Source organism: Pundamilia nyererei, unplaced genomic scaffold (assembly GCF_000239375.1).
Source record: "Pundamilia nyererei isolate P.nyererei 1_Seehausen unplaced genomic scaffold, PunNye1.0 scaffold00250, whole genome shotgun sequence".
NCBI lineage: Eukaryota > Metazoa > Chordata > Actinopteri > Cichliformes > Cichlidae > Pundamilia > Pundamilia nyererei.
The window spans coordinates 107,144-130,588 of NW_005187651.1; the positions used below are offsets into that span (position 1 = coordinate 107,144).

General features: G+C 40.5%; 1 protein-coding gene across 1 annotated transcript in view; it reads right to left on the bottom strand.

Annotated features, from left to right (window-relative positions):
- Positions 1-1,168: 1,168 nt before the first annotated feature.
- Positions 1,169-23,445, bottom strand: part of LOC102200804 (hsp70-Hsp90 organizing protein 3-like) — a 27,404-nt gene continuing 5,127 nt past the window's right edge. Inside the window, exons 2-16 of the mRNA XM_005749577.1 lie at positions 11,649-11,731; positions 11,465-11,545; positions 10,437-10,496; positions 9,286-9,456; positions 7,191-7,319; positions 6,347-6,392; positions 4,155-4,245; positions 3,899-4,040; positions 3,635-3,739; positions 2,994-3,081; positions 2,805-2,838; positions 2,470-2,544; positions 2,253-2,355; positions 1,966-2,105; positions 1,169-1,801 (exon numbers count right to left, since the gene is read on the bottom strand). Of these exons, the coding sequence (XP_005749634.1) occupies positions 1,666-1,801; positions 1,966-2,105; positions 2,253-2,355; positions 2,470-2,544; positions 2,805-2,838; positions 2,994-3,081; positions 3,635-3,739; positions 3,899-4,040; positions 4,155-4,245; positions 6,347-6,392; positions 7,191-7,319; positions 9,286-9,456; positions 10,437-10,496; positions 11,465-11,545; positions 11,649-11,731 (1,484 nt within the window). The 3' untranslated portion in view covers positions 1,169-1,665. The remainder of the gene's footprint in view (positions 1,802-1,965; positions 2,106-2,252; positions 2,356-2,469; positions 2,545-2,804; positions 2,839-2,993; positions 3,082-3,634; positions 3,740-3,898; positions 4,041-4,154; positions 4,246-6,346; positions 6,393-7,190; positions 7,320-9,285; positions 9,457-10,436; positions 10,497-11,464; positions 11,546-11,648; positions 11,732-23,445) is intronic.

Here is a 23,445-nt window from a genome sequence, read left to right on the forward strand (position 1 = left end):
AGAGCGGGTCATCTACATCAGAAGGTTGGTGGTTTGGTGCCTGGCTGCTCTCAGTCTGCATGCCAAATATCCTTACACTTCCTTCAGAGTATAAATGTGTATGAATAGAAGGCATTTACGCTTTGAAAAAAAAGTGCTTGTCTGAACAAATGTGAACGAAGCAAATTGTATGAAGCATTTTGAGTGCTCTGATAGAGTAGAAAAGTGCGCTATAATAACCAGTCTATTTACTATTTAGCAAGGACAGCAACCACAAAAAACAGGAAGATGTAGCATGTTCATAAACAGGGATTATACTGGCAAAGGACGAGTTGATTCCTAAACTAAAAGCTGGAAGAGAAAGTGGAGACGTGTCTTTTTGAAACTAAAAAAGAAGCAGAGTGCTTTGGGTTGATAAGAACATGCTTGTATAGCGGGCTGCCAAGAAAATACAATAAAATTAGGAAAAATGTCACCAAACTAAATCAAAAGTAAAAGAAGGCTGTAGAGCCAAGCAGAACAAAGCCATAAAACAGAATGCTTTGTAGCACATGAAAAGATGTGCATGTCAACAACCTACATTGGTGGAAGGGAAGCTTTAACACAAAGTCCAATGAAATTGCAGGTTCGGTTTGCAGGGTGAGGTGCATTAATTAAGAAAGCAATAAAACAGCTTATACATTTTGTACACGGAAATAAAAACAATTTAGTAACAAGTCTGACAGAATACCAAGAACCTGACAGAGAGGAGGAAAACTGAACGATCCACTCATGGTGCTTATAAACCCATAGCTGCTCCTTTCATCTCTATTCAAACCCATCTGCAGGCACACTCTGCCCCGGGCAAACTCAATTAGCTAACACATAGAGCACTTGTTCAGGAGGATGTGGTCTCGGACAACACAAACAAACGAAAACCCACTTCTGTTTAGATTGTGGTTGGTAGACTCCTCAACAATAAATCAAATAGCTCACAATGGGATTGCTTTCTTCTGCCTCACATTACTGAAAAATAAGAGTTTAATACGCATGAACACACATAATGAGAGCGTCTGTATCTCTGTCTTCTGTTTTAATAACACAGAGCGAAGATCAAACCATCACTCCCAAACCCGAGAATTTCTCTGAAGAACAAATGCAAGCAGCTGGAAACTAAAACAACAAACAGTAAGGGAAAATAAAAGGTCTCATATATCAGTTTTTATTGTTTTATGCAAATATTTATACATTTTATATGCAAAATCTAATTTTACTGATATGAAAATAACTTATTTTTAAAATCTGTCCCAGTGTCAGACTAAAGTGTTTCCAACATGGTTCAACCAAACATTTGGACCATAAATCTCTGTGACATGCGTCTGTGCACAAACCAGGAGCTCCTGTTTCTGAAATCCAAGTGAAGCCTTGAAAAATACATTTCCACTGAGGACTGTCTCTGCTACAAGATTTTCTTTAAAATGGATTTATTCTTGCAGGGTCTGCATAACGTCCTTCATTATTTCAGAGTCACATCTTCTGACTTTGGTTATCACATGTGATCCATGTCTCAGGTTTCTTCACAAACATTCAGTTATCAGTGTTCCCAAGTGGACCGTCTTCTCCTCTTCCTCATCGATCGCTGCTTTTCTTGTTCCCTCGCCCGTCTTTGATGTGCCTTGCGGGCAGGAGCTGAAAAGATAAGGGACATCATGGTTGCCAAGGCTTCTTGTCTCGACCTTGCTGGTCTGGTATGTGTTTGAAGCGGCACTTGTCGCCATAGAAACAGCCTGTGGTCCGCCAGTAAAAGCACTCATCTCCATTTAAAGGTGCCCGCCATCGGGACCTGTGTGGACAGAAGCAGAGGAGATCCGATAAGAGATCAATAAGAAAAGTAACATCTCTCAGCTACTACTGAAAACTATTCTACGGTGATTTTGTTTGTGTCACACTGTAAGGGACCCTCCCTCTGGAAAGCCCACAGATACACATTAATGAGTCGCTCTGTACCCAGAGGCAGCTGAACTTGGCTGAGTTCCTGCAGTGTTGGAAGCCAAGCTGCTGTTGCTTCTTTGCATGGAGGACACAGTCCTGTGGATCCAGCGATCTGGGTACCTCATCACCAGCTTGTTGCCCCCGAGCTCCACCCCCTGGACAGAAGGACACAGTGCAGTTAAACTTTTTTAAGACAAATTTTCATGACAATATTCAGTTTTTTGAAACTCAGAAGTAACAATCAGCGTAACAAGACACAGACAGTCCCAATGATGAAGACGGTTTCTAGGCCCTTCACACACCTGCAGCTTGTCCAGGGCTTTGGCAGCCATGTTGGCGTTCTTGAAGTTGACAAAGGCACAGAAGCGTTCATGAAGAACTCTGATGCTTTCAATCTCACCGAAGCTGAACACACACAGAAAAGGTTAATACTATTAATAAACTATCACTGCTGGAAACTCTTTAAAAGCTTTAATGTCTTCATAGACACACACAGACACACACACACACAGTCTTTACATTTTGAAGAGATCACAGAGGTCCTTCTCTGTAACTTCCTGTGTAACGTTTCCAACCCACAGAGAGCGACAGTTTCTGAAAGACAGGAGGAAAAAACAGAGAAGCGAAGGAAACAAGTGTGGCGACCACACAGAAGGGAAAGTGTGGTTATTGTTCAGTGTTAACAGATGACAAAGATGCAGAACAATTTTCTCACTTGTATCTACATGTCTCTTTCTATGAAGGAAATAAAAGAAACTTGTTGTGTTTCATTCCATTCAAATCACAACAAAGATTTCCCGGAAAGGTGCTCTGGGTTTCTGAATGTGTGATAGATGGGTGAGGTAATAACCTACCCACTCTGGTCCTGCTGAGAAAAGAGCTTCAGAGCTACGAGAGAGAAAAACGAAATACTTTGTCACAAAACGATTTAAACAAACAAACTCCTTAAACTTGCTTTAATTTTGGTTTTATTACAAAATACTGTCATTATGCAACAGTGCTGCCTCATGGTGGACAAAGGTGACATTGCAGGCAGTTCTTACTTCTGGCTTCAAATTGGTTGACGACTGCCTGAACAGTGGTGAACTTTTGTAGAAGCTCTTTGCTCTGCGCCTCATCGAAACCCATCTCCTGCAAAAACAAAGTTAAAAATCATTTATGTCAGACAATAGAAACATTTTACTGTCATCACTTGGAAAGCAACATCAGCTCGAGTTTGATTTAATAAACACAGAATTGACTTTTTATTGCTCATTTTCAGCAAAAAAAAATCTTACAGAATATTGGCTTATAACAATAATAAGCTTTTATCTATTTTCTAAGTCATCTAAGTTCAATGTCTAATCTCACATTCGATGAAATTCAAACGTAAACTACAACAGGTACACATCTAAAACTGTGTGAATAAATGAAGGAATCTGGTGGAGTTTAAGGACAATGTGCAGCTGAGTTGAGCTTTTTCTCTCAGTCGTGTCCCATCGTCCTGTTGGACACCAGCAGTAAACAGCTCACTTTGGTTTGTCTGCATTTCTAAGCACCAACAGTAACTGGTGTTCCCAAGAATTTAGGATGTTTTATACTTTTTTAAAGAATGTGAAATGTTTTTGTAAATTTAAGTTTTTAAAATATCTTCCAGGCAGCTGTTATACCCCAGAACCCTGAAGTCACTCGTGACGTTCCTCACCATGAGCTGGAAGACCCGACAGTTAAGGAGTTTTTTGGATGCTTCCTTACAATTCTGATCCAACTCCAGCACCTTCTCCAGGGCCTTCTCTGCTTCACTGTACCGCTGTCATTTACACAGACACGCAACAGCAGTTAGTGAAAGAAGGAGTGGAGGAAATAAAACAATAGAGTGTTGTAGCATCTTTTATGCAGAAACATATAAAAATAAAGACACAGTTGCTTGGCATTGAAATGTATTATTTGTTATATAGAACTCACTGACCTTTAAGCCCACCAGAGCACAGCCCTTACGAAAGTATCCCTTCGGCCAGTCGGGAGCCAGCTGGATGGACCTTCGAGCATCACTCAGAGCTGAGGAGTACCGCTCCAGAAACCAGTGACAGTACGACCGATTTCCATATAACCTGAGGCACAAGAAGAGACACGCACACACAGGCAGCAGGAGACTTTACTCAACCAAAGTGGATGTGAAAAAGGCTGAAGTCTGAGCTGGAGTCTGGGTTCACAGGTCAGCTCACCTGTGATCTTTGGGGTCGCAGAAGATGGCTTCTGTGAACATGTCCACCGCCTCTGTGTACTGGGCTTGCTCGAACATCTTAATGCCCTGCACTGGAGAAGGTCACACACACTTTTATGCGTAGAGTAGGGGTGACACATTCATTTTTTTGTCTTAATTCTTACTTATTACGCACTATCTGGCCACTTTATTAGGTATGTTTTTGGCTAGGCCAAACCATCCAATGTAGCAATGTCTGTTTTCAGTTCTCTGTGCTGCTGCAACCGTCTGACTTTCATAAACAGCAACTCGCTTTCCTACAGGCAAACAATCCAGCAGCAACAATTTATGATTAGCATTTTCCTTTTTGTTTATCATTATTAATATTATTATCATTACAACTGTTGCCATTATTACAGACTCAGTAATAAACAAAGTAGACTGATCACTTTTGTTGACAATATTTAAAAAAACTGAAAACGTAGTTGCTTCCTAAACATAAAATTTACAAGACGTGCATAATTAAAAGGCCAATGAGTATATATAAGCACATATTATTCATGAGTTACATAATCGAATACTGATGCTCCTGAAATAGACACCATCTTTTAGAGAGAGGAAATGTTTCTTCCTTTTTTGGGGAATGACTAAATATTTTGCAAATTTGGTCCAAAATTTGGAATTTGACTGGGCTTAAATCTAAAAATGGACTGATGGCATCTTGTGCACTGAAATTATTGCAAGGCTGCAGCAATGTTCCCTCTAAGCTGCGCGCGTGCGCAATTGCGCACTGCTGGCACGGTCTCTGCGCACAAAAAATCTGTTTTGTGCATAAAAAAAATCTACCGGTAACCTGAATTGAAATTAAAGTAAATACATTAACAATCCCCGCCTTTCGCCCTATGACAGCTGGGATAGGCTCCAGCGCCCCCTGCGACCCTGAAAAGGATAAGCGGAAGCGAATGGATGGACATACAATCTGTTTTGCAGTGTTAGTCAGTGACTGGCTGCTCCCGTGTGGGATCAGAACGCTGCCACCTTATCCCATAGTCCAGCCAATCACGCGATTCACATTCGTATATACGCAGCTAATCAACGTCGTTGACAAGCTATGACAGCGTCCTCATGTGCCGACACCGGTGTTTTAGCGAGCAAAGCGGCGTGGCTGATGTGGAGTGAAGCCACGTTAATGACAACGTGTACAACCATTGGAGATGTGAGCAGGACAGACGGAACCCAGCCTTTCCTATTGGTCAAAAAATGTACCATGTCGACCAATCAAAAATAATATGGCAACATGGCATTTAGTGGTTTATAAAGGGGGAAGTTTTAGGAGTGAAGGCGGTGTTTGAGATGTGAGAGATTTGCGACGTTTAGCGCAAATCTTGTGTAGTTAGTGTGTAGTGTAGTCAATAGTTTTGTTGTGTGTGTGTCAGAACAATGAGGCGACTGCTGAATGTTACAGGTGTTACAGCAGTGATACATCTGCTGTTGTCAGGCCTGCAGGTATCAGGCTGTTGTTCTCCTTTATCTCATAGTGGACAGAAATGATATTTTGGAGTGGCACAAATAATTTGTGTGGCATCAAATTTGATGCAGAACAGCTGATTGTTCTGTAAATAATTTGAAATGTTTATTTAAAAAAACGCCTCAGCTGCATTTTTAGGTAAACAGCTGCAAAAAACTTTGTTTGCAAAACTCAGTAACTTTTTTAGTAACTATATAATTAATTGCCCAACATTGGTCATTATATGCTGTATTTTGCAGACAGAGTCACAGGACTCTCTCCCAGACCACAGACTCATAATACAAGTCAGAGCTTTATAAAAAAAACAAAAGAAGAAGAAAAAAAAAAGAAAAAAGAAAGTTGTGTTTTCAAAATTGGAGTTCAAGTTATTTTTATTTCCAGTTGTATTAACATGCTACACAGGTCATGAACAAGATTTTTTTTTTAAATTTTCATTGTAAGTGGGCTAAAGCAGTTAATTAAAAGTAGTGTAACATAAATGTAAATGCTGTAATGTGATTATTTTAATAAACCATGTAACTTGGATGGATTCGATGCTGGTGTGACCACAGTGCACACATCTGCTGTGGCTTACAGTGGTCCAAGTGTCCGCTCAGGAAGTTTGTGTGTTCGCTCAGACACATGAAAAATTAGAGGGAACATTGGCTGCAGGATAGAGCTGAAGAAGAACACATGAGCAGACTCACATGTCAGGGACTCCCCCATCCTCCTCATTTCTTCTGTGTTCTCCTCCTGAAATCACCACAGTAAGTTCTGTCACTGCAGTCACGTCACTGGTTTCTAACTCAAAATACATTTAGCCAGCCGTACATGAAAGTGTCACGGTCTGGCTGGGGCAGACCGTATGTGTTGCAGAGGAGGACTCAAACGCAGACCAAAACGTAGTGTGGATAAACAAAACAAGCCGTTTATTGAGGCTAGCAACGAGGGTAAAAATAATCGGGCATCGGTGAAAACTAAACAATAACCTAAACTGGGTGAACTAATAACAAAACATGAAAAACCTTAACCATAGTGAACTGACATGGGTACCTGGAGATGAGCCATGGATGAGCAGACGACCTGACAACAAATGACTGAAAGCACACGGACTAAATACACACAGGATGATGAGGGAAGTGGGAACACATGGGGAAACAGCTGGCACACATGAACATAATGACGTCACAGTGGGAGAGTAAAACTGAACATGATGAACACAGAAACACCAGACCTCTTCACAATAACACAGGAAACATAATGAGACATAGACATGACAACCCGAACTTGACAACGTAAGACACAGACATGAAACGCATGAAGAGCAGGGGAGACTTAACATGGGTTGGAAACACAAGGGGAAACTAATAAGCAAATGAACATAGGAGGCCTAATGAGCTTAACATACTACAAACATCAAGATGAACTAAAACTCAAAACACTGGGTCCTAAGACCCAGGATCGTGACAGAAAGAGGATGGATCATATAAGCTCATCTCTGGGCTGTGTGTGTGTGTGAGTGAGAGAGAGAGAGAGACAGAGAGAGAGTACCTGGCTGCTCCTGGCCTCATTTTCCTTGTTCTCTCTGGAGATTTGCTTTGCTCTGTTCATCAGGCCTTTCAGTTTAATGTTGTTGGCAGCGTTGGCCACAAATGCACTGCTGATATCCCACTCAGGCTCCTGAACCACAGGAAGTAACACAAAACCTTCAGTATTATAGAGTAACAAAAACTGAAGATGTCAATCTGCTCTGACCTGCTCCGAGCTAAAAATACATAAATCAGACTGGCTGATCTTTATGATCCTTTATGATCCAGAACTGGAGGCGCTGAATCCAAAACACGGCGCAGTAGCTTTAGTATTTTTTAGAGGTTTTACTGTGTTTGTGCACAGATCTCTTAGTTCTCACATCAGTTGCCTAAGTCACAGTTTATCCATAAATCAGAGCTTACCTATTCATAGAAATGCAAATACTTTCTAAGACTCTGAGTCGTGTCTTTGTGTGTGTTCAAATAGTTCTGAAACACATAAAAGTCAGTGCAGGTTTAATTTTATGATAATAGGAATACAGGTGTTGTGTACAAGTCTTTCACAGTCTAAGACCCGTATTGCTTAAAATTATTAAGGGAAAGATTTTTAATCAGAGTACAACATCAAGTCAGCTGCTTTGATATTCATGAAAATAACAACAGCTGCACTAAAGGGACAACAATGAGACAACCCGTGAAACAGGAATGGTGTGGGACACCATGGACACAGAGGTTTTCTCCCTCCTCATCTTTTCTGACCTTTTTCATTAATTGTCAGTTTGGTTAGAGTCAGTGTCATGAGGTGATACTTGGATCCTACAGAGGTTGCACAGATAATGAAGGTCTGCTGTCTCCCAGCACAGTCTCAAGAACACGGAGGAGATTCCAGGAGACAAGCAGTTACTCTAGGAAAGCAGGACAGGACCATAGAAGGTCCTTAACCCATCAGCAGGACCGCTATCTGCTCCTTTGTGCGAGGAGGGACAGAATGATCACTGCCAGAGCTACAAAATGACCTCCAGCAGGTTACTGCGTGAATGTCTCTGACCAAATATTTAGAAACAAACTTCATTTAGCGCCCAACATCCCCCCGCCCTGGCCCTGTGCTCAGTGCCCTGCACCATGGGGCCAATTAGCATTTACCATGGAATACCACAATTGACATCTCCACCACCGGCGCCCTGTGCTTTTCACAGATAGGAACAGGTCGCTGCCTGTAGCATTGTTCAGCAGTGGTTGTCTAAAATGGCACATCTATGGACCGACACCCAGACCTCTACAGGCTAGGCAACAGCAACCTGACTTCCATTATGGATTGGGATAAAATTCTTGGATCCAGTGTCAACACCCCACACTGGTGCTGTAGGTCCTGGGTCCTCCTGGTATGGCAAGAGCATGCAGGCAGTTCCTGGAGGATGAAGGAAATGTGATACCACTGACTCACCCTCAAACTCGCCTGACTGAAATCTAATAGAATAGCTCTGAGACATCATGTTTCGTTCCATCTGATGGCTCCAGGTTGCACCTCAGACTATCCACGAGGTCAGTGATACCCTGGACCTCATAGAGTTCCCCCAGGACACCATCCATTGATTCACTTGGAGCATATTGTTAGGCATGCATACAAGCATGCCCAATCAAACTATTAAATGAGTTGCAGCAATGCAATTTCAGCAAAATCTTTGACTTTTGGGTGTCTTTGAATTCAGCCCTCTGTAGGTTGATCATTTTTATTTCCATCAGGTTATGTGGCCTCCTTTGGGTCCTAACAAAACACCCAGTCCATGTCAGGATAGATGTTTAAAATGCATTGAGATCTGCCACTGCCACTGCTTTAAGCCTTTTGAACAGTGTATGTGCATGACGGTGCACCGTCATACCAAGTGCAAGTCATACCAAGCATGTTTGGAGCAGGTTATTACAGAGTAGAAATCAGTGTTTTCTATGATAAGCCTCATGTGTCGTACTTCCAGAACACCTTGCAGGTCTGTTAAACCGTTGAGTTTCTCTTTTGCTTCGCTGGATGAAATATGTTCACAGACACTCTGTTTTATTATTTATTTCCCACCAAATGGACGGGATAAAACACTAAGTACGGCTACCTTGCTTCAACCCACCTCATCTGACATCCAGTGGGACAGCTGGCGGTTCGTCTTGCTCTCCGTTGTGACGGCAGCCACTGATTCAGGATTGCATCTGGCTCTGGAATGAACGGCAGTCCATCGCTCTTCTTCTTTCATCTCCTCATCACTGTCAGTATCTGACACTTCTCCAGCTGCTTCCTCTTCCTGTTACAAAATAAAAGCATCACTGTGGAATAACTATAAAATCATTATATAAAGTGACTGGATAAGCTAGGCCTTCTTCAGTGTGGGAGTAGAACAACTCGAAACCTTGAGCTTTTGATGAACTGGATTTGTAAGAAGAATTTGTCTTCACTCAGTATTAGGCAGTCTCTCTCTTTTGTGTTGTATTTGACAGAAAGTGAGCATTTATGTGTTAGATTAAAGCAGCCAGTAAACCCAATAAAGAAGAAAACAAGTGGTGATGTGATTGTTTTCTCTTATGCATTTTATAAGAGCCTACATTATAACAGAAGAGCAAAATGTTGTTATAATAAAGCCTTTAAAAATAAATGTTGAGCAATTACAATCTAAATCACAGACTGTACATAAAAATACAGACTTATGACTTTTGTACTTATAATAAAAAATAAGTAAGATGCAGATACCTGTGAGAACTGATACCTGTCTTTAAATTTACAATAAAACACAGCCTAGCTGACCTCAGAGCAAAGGACACTGAATGGGGCTGTAGCAGAGTAAATGGTTTTGTGTGCAACCTACAGACAAAGGTAAGAGCTGTGATTTCTACACAACAGATTTCTATTGTCTGTAATTTTGTATATAGTTTAAGAACATATATAATACTGTATAATAGTAAGTGTTGTCATTAAACCACCATTGTAAAAAGATGACAGTTCCACCTGTGGTAACATATATTTGCTGCCTGCAGTAGAACAACACAAAGACACCAAGCAGAAAAAAGACTTATTACATGAATCAGATACTGCATAACGTGGAGTGAAGGTGGACTGCAAAGTGGCTTGCAGAAGCACAGCAAGTGTGGGCAGGATAAGGCAACTCAGATAGTGTCCCAGCTAAGTGTGTGAAAGGGTATGAGGCATCAGGTGATGTGGTCTGATGATTGCAGTGAAAAGAAAGAAAAGAGAAAGAAAGAAAGACAAATGTGAATATTAGCACCGCACCTGCTCTGAAGCATCCTCCATCCTCTCCTTTCGCTCTAGTTTCCTCCGTTCTTTCTGCCTCTGAAATTAAGAGCAAGGACATGATGGCTATTGGATGATAGATGATGACATGAAACATGAGTAAACAGAGGTGGAGAAGCACACGTGTATTAGAATGTATCATAAAATGAGGAAAGAGGTTGGTTAATGCATTTAAACAATGTGTGTGAACAGGTGGAGCAGCAGGGAATGTGAGTAGTGCTAAGATGTATGATAATGTAGCAGATGCAGTCATTTCAGTTAGAAAACAGCTTTTAACACTGACAACATACTATATAAGCTGTAGGTATCGTAATAGTACTGTGTAGACCTGAACCACCACTCTGTTCTTTACACTTCGCTTCCAAGCAGCCAGACACTCGTGTCGTTTTTAAAGTGGGGGTTTTTTGGCACTAGTTCTCCAGGCTTTTTGAAGGTTGGCTGCTTTTCCACTTATCCACTCCTTGAATCTGATCATTTTAACTTAACTTTCACATCATCAATAAGCAGAGGCGGACAGGAAAGAAGTACAACAATGAGTGTCTACAGCCAACCTGTAACACAAAGCAGAGGCTCCGTCCTTGTTTGGAAGTCAAAATTACTAGAATTATGAATAAAGAAAAGTACACGAAGATTTTGATCCACCGTGCAGTGCTATCTGGAAGGGATCTGATAACCAACAGCTTCACATTTCAGCATGAAAATTATCCTAAAAACAATCCCATTGCAGTAAAAGCATACATGAACACACAATGAAACACTATCTGCCATGGATTTCCCCAGATCCCAGACCTCAACTTTATTGAAGCAGTGTGGGATAATTTTAACAGAGAATGGCAGCTTTAAATGCCCTTCAAGAAGCCTGGAGAGCTATGCAGGAAGACTACTTTGGCTTGTACATTAATACCATTCATGTTTACACGTTTAAATAAATTGCTGTACCTACTTCACATTTTCCTAGTGGTGGTTCAAGACTTTGTACAGTGCTGTTGTGACTTTTTCTTACTTACTTTCCTTTTGGCCCTCCTTCTTTCAGCTCTCCTTCTTGTTCTTTCCTCATCATCCAAATCCTCTTCATTGTGCATCATGGCCTGCTCCACAAACAGGAGCAAACACACACACATTCATTCCATGACTGGCTTTAAACACCAGCTGACCAAATGATGACGCATAGTTTATAATCGCTCAGTGTACCTGTGATGACTTCTGATCTTTCCTCCTGTGTGATGGGTCATGGGGTCCATTCTGAGCCTCCATCTCCTCCTGTCCAGAACCGTCTAGACACAAACAAACAGGAATATTCTCATTGCACTGAGCCGTTTTCCTGCAAAGTGACAGGACACAAAAGGCATGACGCGAAAACACAAACAGCCACTTTGCTATCAGTTTAACTGGGCCTCTAATGACGGGCATTTGACTATATTTTCTGTTTGTCTGTAGAGTACGAGAGCACGTGCTCAATTCAGATCTCTGACTGGCCAATTTCCCTTGCAAAACCATGCAGGTGATCGTGTGGCAGCTTCTTACAGAAGGAAAGTAAAGGAGGAAACACATAAATGTGTCACCTTATCTGGTCTCATGTTTCCCCTTCTGTTTCAGCCTTCTGGGCAGCTACAATAAACACAACTGCTATTAACTTATTTAAATACAGGCCACTGTACATCTCTATTCTTAAAGCGTGAAAGAAAAAGCACAACACAGGATCACGGAAAGGTCAAAACTAAGATGTCAGTTTGCTGTTTGGGTCAAACAGACGCTATGTAAAACTCAAAGTACAACAAATATATCAGTGCCAAGTTAGATATTTGTTTAAACTGAAAAACATGCAAATAAATCTGCCTGTTTCTCCTGATAACGTCAGTGGGTGCATCTACATCATTCAAGACCACAAGACAATTTTCCTTCATGTAGTGCTTCCAGCTTACGTGCAACTGAAGCTACTTTGTTGTTTGTGTAAAAGGCACAGATGCAGGTGATTCTACACTCTATTTGTGGCATCAGTCTTTTCATTGATTCTTTTCTTTTCCCCCCTCGAGATGTTTGTCTCATGATTAAAGCCAAAATATAATCACAACTAACTCTGCGCTCTACACGATTCAATTGAAATTTTAATATGGTTAAAAAATATTGAAATCAGAAATGCAACTTGTTACAAAATGCAACATGCAAAATGTAAACAAAGCAGTTTTATGTAAGGAGTTGGGGAACTCCAGGCCTCAAGGGTCGGTGTCCTGCATGTTTTAGATATCACCCTGGGTCAACACACCTGAATCAAATGATTAGTTCATTACCAGGTCTTTGGAGAACTTCAAGACATGCCAAAGAGGAAATTTAGCCGTTTACATGAGCTGTGTTGGAACAAGGACACATCTAAAACCTGCAGGACACTGGCCCACCCCTGAGTTAGATGGTAATAAAGCCATCTCCATTGACAGGATCAGATAATTTAACAACTTAGGCTCTGGTTACGCAGGTCTAGAGACTGATTGGTGACCACCTTACAACCAACACTCACTACGGAGAAATGTGTATTTTCCAACCAGCCATTGATTTGTTGGCAGTTTAAACCCTTTAGATGGTAAGTGACCACCTGGTGACCACTAGGGAAAACGTGTATTACCAACCACTAGTGAATGGTTGCTGTAAGATGAAGTGGTATACAGATCTGCAACAAAAATTTCCTTCAGATTGCTTTGTGACAGTTTGCCATAGTCTTCTGTAGTTTGCATTGAAGATGCCAACTTGTCAACCAGAAACTATTGCAAAGTACAGTGGAACTCCGACTTACGAATACCCCATTTAAAGAAAAATTCAAGTTACGAAGGCACTGAATGGGCAGAAATGCCCATGTTACGGCAAAATGTCCGTGTAACGAAATCCGCTGGCTCTGATTGGCTGAGCCTACAATGCCCACAATGCCTTCCGAATCATGTGACAACCCCTTGAACAACGTATTGTTGTTCTAGTTAGCAATTAGCCTATAGCCTATCGTTCAGCATCACCTCACTCAAAAAGTGCCATGGGTGATTCGACTCGGGAACGAATTAATTTCGTAAGTCGGGGTTCCACTGCACTTTACAGCCTTACTTACTTACAATCCAAATCTCCAAGAATAGAATTACAACTAACAGTGGTAAATAACTAACAGTGGTAAAAACAATGAGAAAACACAGAACTCATGGAAAACAGCCACCATGACAAGAATAACGACTAAATTCCAACAATGCTAAAAACAATGGTAAAAAAAAAACAGCCAAACAGCAAGCTTGACCAGAACACGAGGGACCTCAGACTGGACCAGAAGCAGTTAATAATGTCTGATTTAAAACTGTCAGTTGTTGAACAGGTTCTTATGTTGGATGGGAAGATTATTCCAGAGCTTAAGGCCAATAATAGCAGAGGCCTGATGGCTTTGAGTCTTTAGGTGAGAAGAGGGAACTGCGAGAACTTGTTAGGATGATGAGTGCCTCAGTGACCTAGAGGCAAAATAGGGAGTTAAAAGATAATAATAATATTAATAATAATGGATTGGATTTATATAGCGCTTTTCAAGGCACCCAAAGCGCTTTACAATGCCACTATTCATTCACTCTCACATTCACAGATGTGTATTAAGGAGTTAATACAGGGCGGTGTTTAAAAGCACATGACAAAAATGTAAAATCTTTAGAACCCCACAGGTAGCCAGTTCAGCTGAGCTAAAACAGGAGTGAAATTACAATCAAGCAGCTGCAAACAACAGAGATTGGAATTAGTCGAACTAAAATACAAGGAGCTGCAGTAGTCCTGCCAAAAAAGTGTGGATAACTGTTTCAGATCCTTCAGTGCAGCAGCGCTTTATCCCATCATTGTGCTTCTGTTTTTCTTTTTAATGTTATTGTGTTAAAGTGCACAGAACAAAAGAACATTTTGAGTGTGACTACTTCTCTACCTTTCTGTGTTCCTTTTTGTTTTTTCATGACTGTGACAGACCTAGTAGGTCCTAGCATGGTTTTTCCTATGTTGGCATGTATTACTTTCCCTCCCCTGACTAATGTTTATTACATGGCACCACAGTTGTGTCTGTTTGCATAAACATTTGCCTACACAGAGGGGTTTTCAACCTACACACACCTTTTCCCATGCAGTCCTCAGCACGTAGCTCAACTTTGTGTATGCTGAAGGCTGACTAGTTGACAATGCTGACAGATGTGAAAGAAACTCAATGATTAAAAATAAAATACACTATGAAAAGCACAGACAGTGGCTGCAGTGGGCATTTTTCACTGTTTTTAACACCTCGTTTCACTTCAACTCTTTATAGGTTACTAACGTTTCCACGCCTGGAAAGGACCAGCAGCTGCACATGTAAGAGTATCCCACAGGCTGGAGGGCTACTGTCTTTATTTGACAACAGCCACTTTTTGTAGGTAGACGGGCTGTCCATAACTCCTTATGGATTACCAATGGAGGAGCACATAGAGTCCATTGGGTATTGCCAGCTGCAGCTTACTCTACTTAGCAATTATACCAGGAGCACTTAAGTCCAGGAAGAGAGCTCCAATACCAGAGAGCTTTTCTCCAGTGTGTCCTGTGCATTTGTGGACTCTTAGTTTCTTAGAGCGTCCCTCCTTTTTTAACTTTCAACAGGTGAGTGGAGGCCGTGGTGAGGGAAACGCTTGTGGGCCACACAAGGAGATCATCATGCCTGAAAAATGCCTGACACATCTGAGACCCTCTGGACAGAAATAGTGCTCAAACAGCTAGAAGCATTCTAGAAATATTTCACTCTTGCTCTTGTTTAATTTTCAGCTGAACATTACCCAGTAAGTTAAACTTTTCAAATTCAAACAAGACACATTTACCAATCAATCAATTATTAAAAACTCAGACGGGATGCCAGAACTGGGATGGTCGAAAAAATGTCACACCCAACCGTTTCACAGATCAGTGACCTCGCGCTTAAACTAGAAACAGGGAGGGCCAGAGCAGCCTGTGCATTTCAAGTGACTATATTTACTTTTTATAGAATATTTGACATGCCACTGAGATTTAAAGGTTTCAAGGGTTACAAGGGAACCTCCACCTTTATCACACTTGTTAATGACTATATTTGCAAGACAGTGAATCATGTAGTAGTTAGAGGTTAATAAAACTGCCTGCAATTTTTTTACTTCCTGAAAAATCAATATGTTGAGTAGTCATAGATAGTTAGTAACTTGTTGAATTTTTTCTCTCTAAAGTATTTCCTTAATAGGTTGCCAGTTTGAATAAACCATGTAATATGCAAACTTCGTCTGGTAAACATATTTAAACATTCATCAGACTTTTCTATTTAGACCAGAAGTTGGGTGAGATGCCAATTAAAGGAGCTACTGGTCATTTTAATTCTTGTGTGAGTTTATTTTTCAGCCATTCAAGATTTGGTCTGCTGTGTTATGAACAACAGAAGAGATCAAATGAAACAGATTTGAAACAGATTCTCCTCCTGCTGGCCACATACAGAATGTAAAAGGGAAATTTTTCCAGTGTGTTTTGTGTTGGTCATCATTTTGTAAGTGCAAACTGATAGACTTGCAGAGAAAGAGCAGGCATAAAATCATTAAGAATCCTTTTGTGAGTCAGTAATGAGAGCAGTTTTCTGTTGCTGAGCTTCCATGCAAGCTGCGCTCTGAACAATTTGTTCTGCTGCCCTCGGAGCAAAAAGAAGTCAGAAGTTCAGTCGGAGAGCACCCTGGAGAATAAGTCCATTTCATAAAATGTCTTGTGTTATCAGCCTGCTGCGCAAAAACAACATCAAACTATCTGAGCTCTCAAGGTGGTAAATTTTTAAGTCTTGAGGCTAAGGCTGACGATACATTTGCACACTCCTGGCATGTAGCCACATCTTTACCTCAGCTATGTCTTCCTGATATGAAGCAAACCTTTTCAGTTATCGTTGTGGAAAACCAAGACCACGTAGCAGAAGGAAACCAGAATTATCTCATACTACCTGTCCATTTGCATTGCTTGATAAGAAATTGAGTCGGAAATGTGGGAATGAGTGGGAAATCTCTGGCGCTACACGTACATTGGTACAGATTGCCACACACACACAACAAAGTCTCCTATACTCCCAAATATGAAGGCAAAGAGGGGGAAGGAAAGAATATACTTTATGGTGTCAGGCGAACATTTTTACCCCTCAAAAACAACATTGCTGCAACTGGTGCTAAGCAGAGCAGACGTTTTCATCAGAAACAGTAAGACACTGAATCGTTTTACCTTTCCGAAATGGCACCACCTGACTCAGTGGCACCAAAGACATGCAAAGGTATGAAAAGAATAGGAAAGAGGGAAGATGTTTACACGGGTGCAACAGGCTTGTTTTGAATTATCATCCACATTTAGCCAATGTCAAATTACAGTTTGAAACAACATCACCACAACATAAATACCACTTACATGAAGACAGCCTATAGAGAGCTATTTTACAGTATGCATTGTGGGTTTTTTTGGGTAGGGCTGCCCTCCATGCTTTAAATTCATGTGTTAGTAGTGGAAGATCAGCTGGCATGAACAGATTTCAATACATATGCAAGGTTGCATTTTATATGTCATCAAATCAGGTGATATCTGTGGTGTTTCATTTCATACTGTCTTTATCAGATTTACTAAGAATACAGTAATCCAAAGATATGCGGACAACAACTGATTAATATTATCATGTTTCAGGGGAGCTTATTGTCTGATGGTTTTAGTGTCAGAACCGTCTTTTTCTTTGATGACACACAGCCTTCTAATGCCACCGGTTTAATGTAGCCAGCATAGTTTCCATTTATATTCATTCATAAAATATTTGACTACACAAATGAAATGTGAATGACCATTTTATGATGAAACTGAATGAAGCTGGATGTTTTGATGAGGCATTTATACGCAGTTGTCTGAAGTGCTTAAACTGTGTACATGCAAAAGCAGACACTTTTTTCAGATTTTTGCTTTGATTTTGCTCATGTATTCGATTCTTCTTCTAGAGAGTTGTACTCAAAGTAAATAACTTGCATGTAAAGCACAATTAATGCAAAACAGTGGCGTCTTCATCCCTTTTTTGTGCTGAACTTGAGTTAAAAATCACATGCAGACACTAGCATACTGCTCTGATAGAGATTCTCGTCTTGCAAGTGAATGAAATGCCCCAGTAATAAGACGTAATATGAATAATGCCGAGTGCTGCAGAACAATATGTCAACTGTCAATATGATGAGAAAACAAGTTCTCCTGGAGGATTTGCTAGTTACGCTACTAAGTAAGCTAGATAGTTACATGTTACAACATGTGCATCCTAATCATTTACTAGCTTCTTTTTGCACTGACTGTGATTAAGAGGCTTCATGAAGTCATTCATTTAACTGGCACATTTAACTCCATCCAACTTCATGACAAAAGAAACATGGGATTGAAATACAGCCAGGGCTATGACAATGTGGACTATTAGACTTTTTTTGTATGCATAATCAACATAGACTCAAAGGTTCAAAAGTAAAAGGACAATTCAATAAGAGGAGGTTTCGTGGCTAGGTGAGGTCTATTCTTTTATCATTTTATATCAAACTAAATTGACTTACTAAAAGATTTAGATTTTCTTTTCAAGGGTTCCAGAGATATAAAAAAAAATTTTTTGAAATGGCCAAAGCACTGTGAATATATGGATGATGGCAGAATGATTTCCTTGGTTTAAAAAAGGTCCTTCAAAATATCTAGTCAAGTCAACACTCTCACACTCTTGATGAGGGAGGCATATTGTTGTCAGGGTCTACAATCAATAGATTCCTTTAAGAATCCAAACAGAGTGGGTTACACTCAAAACCATAAAGACCAGATTAGACTGGAAGAGCCTGCAGAGTTCTGGAAGAAAAACTTCTTTGGACAGATGAAACAAACATGAACTTGAACCAGAATGATGAGAAGAGAAAAGTATGGCAAGAAACAGAATCACGATCACAATCGCATCACATTATCTGTCAAACATGGGCAAAATATTCATGAAATGGCTGCCAGTGGAACGACGCTAGTGTTTATTGATGATGTGGCTGCCAGCAGAAGTGGCAGTGCCTTTGTTTTCATACGCACATGGCGGAAAAAGCATGGCGGCGACGGAGAATGAGATAAGGCGAAATGAAACGAATGAACCAGAACTGGTTTGTAAAAATGCTGCAACTTCAGTGGTGTGGAACTGGTTTAGCTTTTGTCCGTCAGATACACAACTAAGCACTATTTTTGGTAGAGCATGCTAGCGGGCCGTCGTTATTACAGTTTTTTTGGAAAATACGGCACACTTAAAATCAATCCTTTGATTTTTCTGAAAGTCGACAGTGCCTCTTATCATCCCGTGTGCCTTATGTTTGAATTCTGGTTGTGTTTACTGACCTCAAAACGATTTTATGTACACGGTGACAGCACTCGAAAATCTGTCAAATGTTTTAGCACGACTGCTAAGCTATGAAGCCGCACCGCTTGATGGATTGTCGGAGCATTACTGCTATTGTAGGCAGGAGCCTTGCAAAGTGATACGTACTGTGCTTCAACATAGTATTACCGTATTGTGTGTGTATAACCTCTTTTACGTTTTGTGGATATTATACATGCTTATGCTGAGGATATGTCGGCCAATTTCCACTGGAAATGCCTTTTGGTTAAATGTCAGCAAGGATTTGCACTGTTACATTTTTATATAACTTTAATGCACATAAAAAAGCTGCTTGTTTAAGTGAAAATACATTGATGACTTTTTTTTTCTCGTTGCACCAATAAAGTTGTGGAGTTGTAAAGTGTCGATTATATTGTCAGTTATATCCTTATCGCAAATGTAATGTGTTTCAAATGTATAAATGTATAATGATAAACATTTTTGGTCATATTGCCCTGCTCTAACTCCAAACCAAATAATAATGACCCAAAGCATGTTCAGAGCAAAGAAATTGAATAGTCCTCAAGGGACAAGTCAATCACCTGATCTCATCCTGAAAGAGCAGGATTTTAAGTTACTGAAGACAAAGGTGAAGCCAAAGAGACTCACAAACTACTGAACGTGGCTGCAGTACCTTGGAGAGAATCTTAATGGATTAAACACCATGATGGTGATTTCTAAGGTTATTTTGCCATGACTCTTTGTCTCAAGTTTGTTTTTAAATTTGCTCGAGAAAACACGTTCATTTATTGAACGAGATTATACAGGTGTGTGATACATTCGGATTATTTGTCACAATCTGCACCAGATATTTGGAAATGCATCTAGAATTGTCTTTAAATTAATCTGGGAGCATGGGAAAAGACCACTGGAAGCATCAGGTCAAAAGATGCAAATTCAATTAACGCAACAGGAAACGAATATCCTAAAAATCCACCATTTTCTCCTGCTTATCCTTACCAGAGTTGCAAGCGGGCTGGCGCCCATCCCAGCTTACCATCAGGCGAGAGGCAGGGTACCCCTTGGACAGGTCACACATAGAGACAGACAACCATCCGCACTCACATTCCCACCTATGGGCATTTATATTAGTAAACCTAAGCCACCAACATAATTCAGAATACAAATCAGACATGTTAGTTTGCATTTAAATTAAATGTTAATATTACTGCTGCATGTGATGAAATTTCTTAAGGGTGACTACAAGATTCCACTGTGATGAACAAGCATGTCAATCAATCAAGGCTTTATTCGCCACATGCAGATTGCCCTGCAGTGAAATGGGACCCCCCCGACCTTACACACACAACACAGACATCACATGGGGATACAGGTCGGAGATCGGTAGCGTTACGAAAGAAACACTGAAATGTACACTACAATGGGAAAGTCCAAGAGGAAAAAAAGAGACCTCTACTCATGCTGGACTCCTATGGGAGGTGTCAGGTTTTAGTTAACGGACTCAGGCGCAGACCGGGACTCTTTACAGAGTTTACAAATTTATTTACACAACGACACCAGGTGATGCTATTTACAACGTGCTGGAGGGAGGGGAGGGGGGTCCAGGGTTCCGGGGTATGTGAGGGGAAAGACGGGAATCCGACGCCCTCCAAAGGCTCTCTCTCTTCACTCCCCACACTGGGGAAACACAAATCCACTCACTCGTCCACGGGATGACAGGAAGGTCCGGGAAAGGTCCGGGAATGGTCTGTACACAGAAACTTTAGTTAGAGGCGAACAGACGGAAAGAACTCACAGATTCTGATTCACAAACTACTGAGCGACTGACGCTGATAGCTCAACGATCCAGCGACGAGTGACACAGTGCTGTTGTCTTAAATCGGCATTGTGATCATCCCGATAGGCAGCAGGTGCGTGGGCCAGGGGCGGGAGCCCATAATGAGCACCGCCCCAGCAGGTGAGAGAGAGAGAGAGAGAAAAAACATGTTGCCTAATACAGGATCAGCTGGTGAGGCACAGGGACCATGACAGGAGGACAGGATATCAGGATGATTCAGCGAGTTATGACTGCTCTCTATTCAGCCTAGGTTTGTAATATTTACTCAGCAGATTAAGCACCATGGGAGCTTTCAGATCAGGTATGAAAGGCAACATTAAGTTATGTGCTACATGCATGAGCTTGTGTGCAATCTCCAAAATGTTAACAAGAGTGTGTACTGCTTTAGTAAGTCCTCCAGAACTGAAACAGGGCAGCAGGTTGAGTCTACACTGCAGTTGTTATTTGCAGTAAAGAACGACAAGAATATGATTGGTGTAAAGATTCTTCTGCAGTTTATTAACAAGTGAAAAACGTAAACGTTTTACTGCAATTCAAAGAAATCTATGTAAATCCACTAATTCCTTCGAGTGATGTCATAAAATAATTGTTTTAATGATGTTTAAATTAGGACGTTGTGTTACATTCACATGAAAACAGAAAAATGTTATCTTTGTTCTTTCAAAGATAAATATATTCTCAAATCGGTTATTATTCAAATGGTGGCCCCAAAGTGACGTTACACAACAACACAGTCATGCACCACTAGCAATCTGAGGTTATCTTTCAAACATACATGCTGTTCTCCCAAACCTATTTACTATTTTATGCTGACTGCAACAGAAACCTCAATATCTTCTCTAACTGTTTCATGGTTAAAAAAAAAGTTTCCAGGAAAGTGAAGCAATTCCATCCCCTGGACTGCTGGAAGAGTTTAAGGGTGATAAATAAACCCTGACCTTGCTCTAAAGACAAGCAGTACAGCAGAACAGAGAGGCTTCTGACTCAGACATACAGATAAACAAAACAGAGAAAGTAGTCTTTGCACACATTTCACTGAAGTGGTAAGCTACCAAGGTCCTCGCATTTAATCCAATTATATCTTTGTTCGTTTTTTCCCATAAATGACAGTGTTCAAATTCATCTGCAGGTCTTCCAAGGCTGTTTACCAGTAAAGTATGCTAACAAAGCATAAGAACTGAGCTCAATGTTTTTTAATAATCAACTGCAAACTATTTTGGTGGAAAATAAAAAATATTAGACACATTTCAAGAGAGAGAGGCATAACTAACCTAATTGCACCGGTGAAATAAGGTCATTTGCTCGGATTATGTTTTTACTCACAGACACGTGGTATGACATAAATATGATTCCAATGACACTTTAAATCTACGGAGGAACCCCACAATAGCAAAGATGGTGGTAAAAGTCTAAAGAGTTGTCCACACAGCGAGTGATTCTCTTCTTGCTTTTTGCTTGGTAGTTACTGGACACTAGTAGACCAATCCCTCCAGTTGCCTAAGCAACCTTATAATGCATTAAACCCAGAACATTGAATAGGAGAGTCGTGCCATCACCACGTGTGACGCTGAACTATTGCGAGACTCCATCATCCTCACAATAGTTCAGAATGTTAGTAACATATGCTAGCCGTGCCATAGCATTATACCAGTATAAAGGTTTGAGATGTATTTTAAAAGGCAAGAACTTAAAAAAACAACTAAAAAGCTACTCAAGGGCTCTGGTTTAAACCTATTCCCTCATATCTCAAACAGTAGCATTCTTTGCTCTCATTGTTAGTTTCAATCACTCACCTCAAAGTTGGGAGAAGTTTAATTCCGGTTAACCCGCCCGCTTCACAATGCCCACAGTTATGTCACTTGCTGTGACTCAAAGTCACTGAATGTCACTGACTTTCTATGGCTTCTGATTGCCAACCTGCTGTGTGGACACTCCCTAGCTTCCAGAGGAATTTTTTTTTTTTACTTTATTCTTTTCTTGTTTTAGGAAGAAAATCAGAAATCATCTTATGCAATTTCTAACAGATAGTGATTTTATATCCCAGCAACCACTAAAATTAAACTTTACTTAGATTATGTTTGTGAATACCTGCCTACCTTCATCAATACATCATCTTGAATTTTGACACAAATTCTTTCATGCTTGGAAGCTCTGATACACATAGGTCCATAACCTTTGGACAATGGCACTTCTTGTTTTTAATTTTATTTTTGCCTCTATAAACTACCAAAGCTAATTTTACAGAAGCAGTAGTAAGACTGTAGACTTCCAGCTTCCAGTTACAGCCACTTTTATGAGCAGTCCTTCAATTTCAGAGGCTCAAAAGAAAGTCAACAATTAACTGATTGTTTTATAACCAAGTGAGGTCTGTGTGATGAAATATGTGGCGCTGATTCCTCACACCATTTACAGAGCAGAGGAACTTGCTTCCATTTTCCAAATTTGAACCGTAATCAACTTAAAAAGAAAATAATTTTACATGTTTACATTTAGGTAACAAGTTTCTTATCCAGCCTCTGTATTATAGCTGTGACATTAAATTCAAAACGGGTAGTTCCCCCTATTTTAGCAGCTAAATCTTTTGGCTAATTAGTGCCGAGGCTAATCACACACAGACGCACCCAGTTTTGTAAACAAATACAAGACTGAAAGACGCATGCAGGACATGCTATCGCTCTGACTCATGTGTGTCTTTATGTGTTGCTTCATTGCAGTAAGTAGATCACTATAATTCCTGATAGGACAAAAAATGAATTCATGGTCTT